The sequence below is a fragment of the Neofelis nebulosa genome, chromosome 9, assembly GCF_028018385.1.
Source record: "Neofelis nebulosa isolate mNeoNeb1 chromosome 9, mNeoNeb1.pri, whole genome shotgun sequence".
In the NCBI taxonomy this organism is placed as follows: Eukaryota; Metazoa; Chordata; class Mammalia; order Carnivora; family Felidae; genus Neofelis; species Neofelis nebulosa.
The window spans coordinates 72634777-72645799 of NC_080790.1; the positions used below are offsets into that span (position 1 = coordinate 72634777).

Genomic DNA, 11023 nt, shown 5'->3' on the forward strand with positions numbered 1-11023 from the left:
TTCCAGTTCACCTAACAAGTATTTATAAGCACTTGCTATGTTCCAGGTTCAAGGTTCTCAAGACTAATCCTACAAAACTACAGCTTTCAGTAAGCCATTATTTTGCTCATTATAAATTCTAGACTCTTCCACCTGGCTTTCAAGGCTCAGAGATCTAATTCCATCCCTTTACTCCTCACAATATGGTTACCCAGAATCACCATTCTGAAAACCCCTCACTTGCCATGCTTTGTGTTCTCTCTAAGCCCACCTTTGGCCAATAGTCGTAATAATCCACTTCCATGAAGATGTGAGTAACTGATAATGTCTTATTTTGTTACCCCACCCCCATCCCTGTATATTCACATCTTAAGCATGGAAAATGTTTTTACAAAGAAATTGAAATCTAACAATAGATTTCCAATCCATGCACAAAGATTGTAGCCAGGAAAAAGATAAAGTTTTAGGGGAACACAGAGCAAAAATGGAAATACTAGTAGTAAAGTCTCAAACCACACTCAACACTATCCACTTATTTTTGTTCCTGCTGATATAAATTTCTATGGATTTTTCTTAATCCATGCAGATATCAGAAACATTTTTCTGTCAGTCCAAAATTTGAAAGTCTTGACAGGTCCCATGTTTATTCACTGCACCAAGTATCCAGCAAGCTTTAAGTAAATACTTCTATAAAGACTTTTATTTCCCTTATCACCCAGGAACCACTTTCCTGAAGACTTGCCTTACTGAACTATAAGTGACTCTACATTTGTCTCTTACCAACCACTCTCTCCTTTCAACATCCACCAGAAGATCCAGATCCCAGGTCACTGACAAGATATTTTAGCCTCATAGCAGCAAAGCCACCTAGCACTTATGACAACAGATCACATATTCCGTAGCTGTAATAAGGAGCTGGCTCCAGAAAACTGAGCAGGCAGAAAGGCACCAAAACTTCCCAACCAGGCTTCCCAGTCTAACACCTAGGTAATGGACGGCAGTCAGATCAATCTACCCAATACATGATTCTGCTGCTTCTCTCATACACATCTATTTATGTATCTATCATACACATCTATATGCACAAGGTTGCTCCCTTCCTTGGTGCCTTTGATACTTTCAGTCACCACTTTGCTGAGCAACCTTGAAATCCAGATTTCCTCTCTCAGCCTGCCCCACAGCCTTCTCCCTTTATTGTTTTTAAATATTTCTTTGTTTAGGGGAGAGCACAAGCAACAGAGGAGCAGAGAGAGGGGACAGAGGATCTGAAGCGGGTTCTGTGCTGACAGGCTGATAGCAGCAAGCCCAATGTGGGGCTTGAACTCAGGAATCGTGAGATCATGACCTGAGCCAAAGTCAGATGCTCAACCAACTGAGCCACCCAGGTGCCCCAACAGCCTTCTCCTTTTAGAATGACTGTCCTGTAAGACTTGCTCCACTCTCTCATTTGTATTATGATACTAATGATGAAGCATCTCTGCTAATCAGATAACTATCTTCTGAATAGATTGAGAGCCCAGTACTGTGCTAGATACAGTGCATAACCCGTAAGTAGCTTAATAATCCTGGCTCTCAGAGCATTTGAAATCTGAGCAGACAAAACAAACATACATGAACATACTTTTTTTCATTATATCATTTCATGGTATGAAATATCATTTCATATTGTTTGAAATGATAGAAGGGATAACACAAGGTGGGAGATTCTTTGAAACTGCTGGAAGTCAGGGGACAACACAGTTGGCTGGAGTGACCTAGCTCTTCCTTTTCCATATTCTTATTCAGCATCACTTCTCAGTGGATCTTCAAACAAATCAACAATTTTCTGGGTGCTTACTACATGAAAGTCACTGGTGAGAATGCAAGGAGTCCTCTGCCATGAAGCAGAGAGAAAATCCAAGTACAAAGAGCTAGCATATAGGGGCTCCTGGGTGGCTCAGCTGGTTAAGGTTCTGACTTCAGCTCAGGTCATGATCTCACAGTTCATGGTTAGAGCCCTGCATGGGGCTCTGTGCTGATGGCTCAGAGCCTGGAGCCTGCTTCATATTCTGTGTCTCCCTCTCTCTGCCCCTCCCCTACTTGCACTCTGTCTCTCAAAAATAAACATAAAAGAAATATTTTTTATAGCTAGCATATAAAATAAAAGCTAGTAAGTGGTGAGAAAGGCATAAGATCCATGGGATATAATACTATTGCACTCTTAATGGCTTTCAAGGAAAAATATCTCTACAACCGTTAAAAATTATGGAGATGACAGAATCACAGAGACTTCCATGGGAGTCTATTTTGGATCCCTATTATGGCATAGAAACTATTCTGAAACTTACTGACTCAAAATAATCATCCCATCTTGCTCATAATCTAGTGTTTCAGAAAAGTGGGTAGCCTATCTCTGATCCAAGTGATATCAAGTCAGGTAGTAAGGCTGGGGGATCTATTTCCAAGTAGTCCCCTTCACTCACATGCCTTGTGCATTTGTCCTCCTTCCTATTGCTCTCTCTCTCTCTCTACACACACACACACACACACACACACACACACACACACGTGCACACACACAGATAGCATTTCAACTCATTCTCTGGGATCTCTACACATAGCTTAGACTTTTCTCAGCACAGCAGTCTCAGGGTATTTTGAATTCTTTCATGGCATCTTAGGGCTCTCTAAGAGCAATATAGAAGCTGTCAGCACTCTTGGGGCGCCTGGGTGGCGCAGTCGGTTAAGCGTCCGACTTCAGCCAGGTCACAATCTCGCGGTCCGTGGGTTCGAGCCCCGCGTCGGGCTCTGGGCTGATGGCTCAGAGCCTGGAGCCTGTTTCCGATTCTGTGTCTCTCTCTCTCTCTGCCCCTCCCCCGTTCATGCTCTGTCTCTCTCTGTCCCCAAAAAAAAAAAAAAAAAAAAAAAAACGTTGAGAAGCTGTCAGCACTCTTAAAGGCAAGGTCTAGAACTGGTAAAGCAACACTTTCATCATATGCTATTACAATCCAAAGACATTGCAGGTCAGCCTGAATTCAAGGGAAGAGCAAATAGACCCTGTATGGAAAGAATGTAAAGAATTTATAGCCATCTTTAATCTACCCCAGTGTATAAGAGGAGGGCATTCCATGGAATCTAATAATTTGGGGTGTTTTCTTTGGTTTGTTTTAGAAATCTTCATTTAATGTGATATTTTTTATATTCTGAACTCAAGGGAGGTGCATATCTAAGAAAAATAGTTTTCTGTTTTATATTTATTGCTTTTAAAAATATGAAAAATGTTCATGGCAGGTAATGATTGCCCTGGCTTAAATTGTTCCTGAAGGACTTTTTATACTTTCATCTCATTCCTTGAATGGAGCCTTGAATTATTTTAGACAAAATGAAGTTTTTGCTTTCTTCCACATTTGAGCGGGGAGGAAAAAGCCAGATGAAACAAGAACATGAACTCAGAGCCCAGAGTGAGTGTCAATAGCAGAACTGGTCAGTGGAACAATTGTGTTGAAAACAGAAACTAAAGAGATTTTCTAGGGCAGAGAAAAATACTGAGAAGCTCTGGACCAATAGGAAGTATAAGTGGAGAGCAGTCCAGGACAGCTGGATCATCTAGCAGTGGAATGTGAAGACTTAGCACAGGGATGAAGGTTTATGGGTCAGGCTCTTATCTCCAGGGACCCCAGTTCTCAAGAATCAAAATACTTAGGAGATAATTTAGAGAAGACACCTTGGAATGCCAGAACTTTTACCTTATGGTGATAGTAATGAATGTTGTGAGAAATAGTTAAATCCCAGGCATGTGTGGAAAATAAAGCCAAGATATTCTGTTGAGGGTTTGCATATGGAATGTGAGAGAGAGGCACCAAGCAGGACTTACAAGTTTTTCCAACTGGAAAGGCCATAAGTGGAACAGGTTTGGGGGGGACAATCAGGAGCTCAGTTTTAATATCCAAAGTTTGGCCTTCCCATTAGACATCCATCCAAGAAGAGATTTTTTTTTAATTTTTTTTTAACGTTTATTTATTTTTGAGACAGAGAGAGACAGAGCATGAACGGGGGAGGGGCAGAGAGAGAGGGAGACACAGAATCGGAAGCAGGCTCCAGGCTCTGAGCCATCAGCCCAGAGCCCGATGCGGGGCTCGAACTCATAGACCGTGAGATCGTGACCTGAGCTGAAGTCGGAGGCTTAACCGACTGAGCCACCCAGGCGCCCCATCCAAGAAGAGATTTTAAGGAAGCAGCTGAACGTAAGAGTCTGCAGTTCAGGAGAGCAGAGTAATCTAGAGATAAATATAGGGGATCCATCAACATATAAATGGTGTTTAAGCTGTAAGACTAGATGACTAGACCCACAGATTAAGTGAAAATAGAGAAAAGAAGTCTAGGCTCTGAGCCCATGGGTACTCCAACAGTTGGAGGTCAAGGAGAAATTAGCAAAGAAACATCCAAAGCTTTAGGAGACAAATATTACTAGATATAAAGCAAGTCATCAGGAAGATCTAAAAAGTTTCAATTTCCACGTACCTGAAGTATTTTCATAAATATATAAGGCAAAAACTGACAAAACTAAAAGTAGCAGTATACAAATCCAAAATCATAGTTGGAGATTTTAATTCACTTCTCTCAGTAATGATAGAACAAGCAAGCAAAAAATCAGGAAGCATACAGAAGAATTTGAGTAACAGATACCAAGTTTATCCAATTTGTCAATACTAACAAGGAGGGGACTAAGTGAAATATACATCGGTATTACATATATGTAATCATTAGCTCTCAAATGTAAATTTGCCTAAATATCAAGCAGAGTATAAGTAGTCCAAATATTAGCATTGGTAGGTAACCACTACTAAAGCTAGGACTTGAGCAAATGAGTAGAAGCTGGATCCTCAGAAGATCTAATGACACATGGAATCACACACTTAACTTTTACCCTTCATCTTACCCTCTAATTTCCCACCAGTTTCATTTGCTAAACCCAACTGAAAGCTGACTGACAAGGTATCTGGGAAATGGAACCTGCAGAGGCCATCCATCCTGCAATACAGAGTAGAGCATAAAGAAGGGCACAGAATGGATGGGAGAGAAACCAGACAAATGACCCACATATCACATCCATGCTTTGTACTTCATCAAAGTACAATGGGGAGTCATCGAAGAGTTTTAAGAAGGAAGCCATAATCTGGGTGGTTTTTTTTTAATGCCAATCTGCAGTGTAAGGATTGCATTGGGGAGAGAGAGATGGTTGTGATGGTTAATTTTATTTGTCAACTTGACTGGGCTGTGTGATGCCCAGATAAGTGGTAAAACATTTATGAGTCTACCCATGAAACTGTTTCCAGAAGAAATTAGCATTTGAATCAGTAGACTGAGTAAGGAAGATCACCCCCCTCTATGTAGGTAGGCATCATCCCATCAGTTAGGGCCCAAAAGGAACAAAAAGGCAGAGAAAAGGCAAATTTGCTTGCTTTCTTCTTGAGCTGGAACATCTATCTTCTCCTAGCCTCAGACATTGGAGCTCCTGGTTCTTGGGCCTCCAGATTCTGGAACTTAGACCAGTAGCCTTCCTGGTCCCCAGGCCTTTGAGCTTGGATTCAACTATACCTCCAGCTTTCCTAATTCTCCAGCTTACAGATAGCATAGCACAGGATTTCCCAGCCTTCATAATCTCATGAGGCACTTCCCATAATAAATTTCTTCCTATTTATCTCTTTATATCCTATACTAGTTCTATTACTCTGGAGAACCCTTGTGAATGCCATGGTCACAAGCACAACAGTTATGAGGCTACTGTCTTTGTCTAGGCCGAAACTACAGAAACTAAAGTGGTACCAGAGGAATAGATGGATTTCAAACAGATATAAAGTCAGGCCTCACATGAAGAAACCCAATGTCCAAGTGAGGAAGAGGTGGGAGTCAAGGACAACTTCCAGTTTCCATCTTGAGCAACAGAGGAAAATGGAGGAGTCGTTTGCTGAGAAGGGAAAAACAAAAGGAGGAACATATTTAAATGGAAGGTGGTAAATTCGGTTTTAATACTTGAAAGTCATCAACATAGTGGGGTATGATGGAAAACTGATTATCTGGACCTGGGTTCAGAAGTAGGATCTGAGCTGGAACATACATTCAGAAGCCATCAGCATATCTCCAGTATCTGAAACCAGAGAAGTGGATAATATCTGAGAAAGTTATATACTGTCCGAAAGGTACCAAAGTTTGGAGAAACTCCAATATTTAAAGAAAAGATAGAAGAGAAAGAATAACAAAATCCAGAGTCAAAGAAGAGGTCAGAAAAAAATTAAAGAGAATGTGATGCCATGAAAAAGTCTCAGGAAGAATGTTTTACACATGAAATATAATTGAGAAATCAAGAAGGTTAGAATGAAACTGTGGCCTTGGAAAGTATTGTTTCTCTAGGGTTTGGGTAGAAACCATGTTGCATTGTAAGGAAAAAGTGACATCCGTTATTAAAAACTGTTTTAAGTTTGATTGGGAAAAGGAGATGACAAATAGGGAAGAAATTAGAGGTGGGTTTCAGTGGACAACAGGAAGCATACAGAGTTTGGGAAAGGAAATGAATGACATAATGAAAACAAGGTTTTGAGAATGTCATTTTCACCAGACTTTGAGAACACATGGGGTAGCAAATGCATTTTCATACCCCCAAGTTTATTGTTCTGAGTGCCCACTACTTTTACTTACAGGAAATGCAGACATTAGAAGTTTCCGGGGCGCCTGGGTGGCGCAGTCGGTTAAGCGTCCGACTTCAGCCAGGTCACGATCTCGCGGTCCGTGAGTTCGAGCCCCGCGTCAGGCTCTGGGCTGATGGCCCAGAGCCTGGAGCCTGTTTCCGATTCTGTGTCTCCCTCTCTCTCTGCCCCTCCCCCGTTCATGCTCTGTCTCTCTCTGTCCCAAAAATAAATAAAAAACATTGAAAAAAAAATTAAAAAAAAAAAAGAAGTTTCTCCTTCCCCACATATATCCAAGATTCCCAAGGGTGCTGAGACCTTATTATCACGTGCTACTGCCCCCATCAGAATCACTCCTTCATGGCCAACCTGCTGGCTCCAACAGGTCTAAGCTGGTACCATTTAGAACCCCATGCTGCCACTAGCTGGTCTTGGTTGTTGTGAGAGTTGCAGCTGCCAACCATGCTGCCAGAAAGGCACCCAATGTCACTGGTATGGCTACCAGAAGTCCTCCAGGGACACAAACTTGATTAAAATGCGCATTTCTGGGGACTTCCATGTAGACCTCTGCTAATTTGCCCAAGCAGAGACTCCTACAAGGCAAAAAAACTGTATGAGAGACACCGAGAGAGACAGAGACAGAGAGACACCGACACCTACCGAGACAGAGAGAGAGAGAGAGACACCTACCGAGACAGAGAGAGAGAGAGAGACACCGACACCGACCGAGACAGAGAGAGAGAGAGAGAGACACCGACACCGACCGAGACAGAGAGAGACAGAGAGAGACACCGACACCGACCGAGACAGAGAGAGACAGAGACACCGACCGAGACAGACAGAGAGAGACAGAGACACCGACCGAGACAGACAGAGAGAGAGAGACAGAGACACCGACCGAGACAGACAGAGAGAGACAGAGACACCGACCGAGACAGACAGAGAGAGACAGAGACACCGACCGAGACAGAGAGAGATAGAGACAGAGACACCGACCGAGACAGAGAGAGATAGAGACAGAGACACCGACCGAGACAGAGAGAGATAGAGACAGAGACACCGACCGAGAGACCGAGAGAGACCGAGAGACCGAGAGAGACCGAGAGACTGAGAGAGACCGAGAGACCGAGAGAGAGACAGAGAGAGAGACAGAGAGACAGAGAGAGAGACAGAGAGACAGAGAGAGAGACAGAGAGAGAGACAGAGAGACAGAGAGAGAGACAGAGAGGTGTTTACTAAAAATATCTGCAATTTATTAAGTGCTGTTTATTGGCCAGGAAGTTTCCTGTGTACTTTAACTCATTTAATTGTCCCAACAACCCTTTGAGGCAGCTGTGATTATTACCATTCCTATTTTATGGCTGAGGAAACAGAAATGGAGAAGTGACATTACTTTATCAAGATCACAAATCTAATAGGTAGAGGGACAGGGTACATACACAGGATAGTCTGGCTATACTCCTAATCACCACTCTCTATTGCCATTTCAACTTTGTGCTGAGGGTGCCTCTACTGCCCACTCCTAATCACCACTCTCTATTGCCATTTCAACTTTGTGCTGAGGGTGCCTCTACTGCCCACCAGACTCCTCTTACCCTTATGGTGTTTCTTCTCACACTTTTCTGAAATTTGGCCACAGATTCTACCCTCACTCATCTCAAGTATTTTTTGTAGCTAGCTTTATAGTGGGGAGGAAATGGCTTCCATTTCTTCAATTGATGTAAATTAGTGGATATCTATTACAGACAGACTATAGAAGGGGAGATGGCTAGAGTTAAGCCCCAGATCGGGCATGATGTGTGTATAACCAGTAATCAGAGAGCCCTGTTATCTAAGTCTTCCTACTGCAAACCCAAGGGCCAGGGCTCTAGGGGACCACATGTCCTAGTAGCTATATATTGATCTGACTCAGATGTGTTGGATCAATTGGCATCACCCTCCTCACTCGTGTAAGAATATCACTACTACATCCACAATTTTGCCTGCTAACCAAGCAGAAAATTTTAGGTCCATAATAATCAGGTTTATTTACATTTTCTCCTTATAGAGACATTTCAAGAACCAGGATCCATTCCCTGCCTACCTATGGCTTAGAAAATCTTAAGAAGCTTCGGGCCAAGTCAACATACAACTTGAAAAAGCTTCCCAGTCTGGATAAGTTTGTCGCACTCATGGAGGCCAGCCTCACCTACCCTAGCCACTGCTGTGCCTTTGCAAACTGGAGACAGCCAATGTGAGTCTTCCCATGTCCATCCCTTGAGCCCCACTTGGGAATTTCTACAACGCAGAACTTGGTCCATAACTTCCACGTATCTGCAGCATGAAGAGAATCCACTTGTAGAGAGACCTCGCTGATGAAAAACCTTAGGCATATTCTAGATTGCAGCTTCAGTATTGTGAAGGGTTTCTCATTTTCTTGAAAAATGGGCTCACAAGAGAGGGCTACCCACATGGTAGATGACCTTCCAAATATTAAATGAAGTAACATGAAAAACACCGAGCATAATGCCTGACTCATAGCTGATGTTTAATGAACATTTGTCCCCCTTTTCCTTGGTACCAATATGGATTTGTCCTTCAAGTCTCCAACTCTGCACCCTATAAATGTCCCAGGGACCATCAAAATCAACTTTGGATGGGAGAAGTATAAATGCCATTCAAGTGACTGATGCACCCATCCACAATATATCCTAACCGCTCAAGGCTCCCTAATCCATCTTTGGATCTTAGCACATCACAGGCAGGACAAAGATTGGGACATCTGTTCACTTTGGCTTTCAAGGTTGGTCAGATCTGAGAAAGCCCAGAAAAGCAGGTAATCCAAACAGAGACTAAAACCAGGAGGTAACTGGTTAAAAAGATGAATGAATCATAGAGAGGATCTGGTAAGAGTGGAGGGGCAATATTTTTGAGATTGCACAAAAATGTCCCAGGCATTTAAAACTCAATTGCAGATAGAATGTACTGGATATCAGGAGTTCTCAAAGCCCTCCACCTCCCCTGAGCTCACTGACACAATCCACATAGAGTTACACTCAGATGGTACCTTATCACACTCTTGTGTAGTACCCCAGCACTAATACAGCTTCCCTGTGTTGTCACTTCACTGTATAGTATAATCCCCTCTATTGTTCAACCTTTAACACATACTCATCTGCCCATGTAGACATAGCCCCTGCTCAAAAGCAAGATAAAACAAAAATGAAACAGATAGTATATACCCTAAATTGTTTTCAAAGTAACTAGGAGTCCACACTCACACCCATTTGAAGGATTTGCAGAAAAGAGGCTACTTTTCAGAAATAGCATGCATCACTGAAAAACTATCCAGAATTGGACACTCCTCACACATTAGCTCCAGGGCCAGGGAATTTCTTCCTAAGGACTAGAATCAGGATGCATAAGGGGTTGGGCTAAAGCACACAAGGTTTGAGCTTTTATATTCCAGGTAAGAGTTGCAGGGACGAGAAAGATACCAATTTACTGGCAAAACCCTGGAACTGAATACCCTTCAGGAAAAAAAAATCTCCAAAGAAGTCAACATCACTATAAGAGCTGCATGTGATATGCTGCCTGGCCCAGTGTTAGGAGTATTGCTCATACTCCTCTGGTCTTGCCACCCCCTGGTAGCATAGATGCAGCCTCAGGGTTCCCAACCAGAAATCTTCAAGTCTGTCTCACATTGTCCCATGACCTTCCCTGATTGCCCCCAGACCACCTGGCTCTCACTCTTTCTAGGTCCCTAGTGTAATTGACCATCAGGGCCTGTCTGGTACAGCAAAAGAGAGCATCGCCCCTCTCCTAGGAAGAGATGCCAAAACAGAGTAACAAATATTGCAGTGGGCCCTTAGCCCTTATATTTAACAAACTCACACCCACAAACACAAAATAAAATAGTTATATATTCATGAGATAAATTGCAGGGTTTTTTTTTTAATGGTGTCATTTCATCCTATACCATAGGTGTGGTTTAGTAATGAGATTCAAATTTAAAGTTGTACAATACAATTGTTCTTACAATCCGCATTTAGAAACAATGCGCAAGATGTAAGCATTAAGCCCTTGTGACTGTGAGGTTTTGGCCAAGGGCCCTCTCACAGAAAGACTTGGTTAACCACACCCCTCATCTGTCCTTGAACCATTTATCTCTTTGTCATAGTTCAACACTTAGCTTCCAAAGTTATTTTGCTCATTTTGTGATTTCAGTTTTAGGCTTTCTCTTCACAACTAGATTTTAAATTGATTCACTGTGGCATATACATCTAAATACCCACACAGGGCCTGGGTCCCAACATGAACTAAGTAACCACCATCATCTGTCTTGGTATTGCTCATATTTGCTAAGGTCTCATTGCCGGGTCCCATTAAACTTTGCACCTTTA

At 42.5% G+C, this 11023-nt stretch overlaps 1 protein-coding gene across 3 annotated transcripts in view; it reads left to right on the top strand.

Annotated features, from left to right (window-relative positions):
- Nucleotides 1–11023, top strand: part of FSHR (follicle stimulating hormone receptor) — a 175011-nt gene that overhangs the window by 155890 nt on the left and 8098 nt on the right. For all 3 annotated transcript variants that reach the window (XM_058684153.1, XM_058684152.1, XM_058684151.1), the window contains one exon: nt 8689–8874. In XM_058684153.1, coding sequence (XP_058540136.1) covers nt 8689–8874 — 186 coding nt within the window. The remainder of the gene's footprint in view (nt 1–8688; nt 8875–11023) is intronic.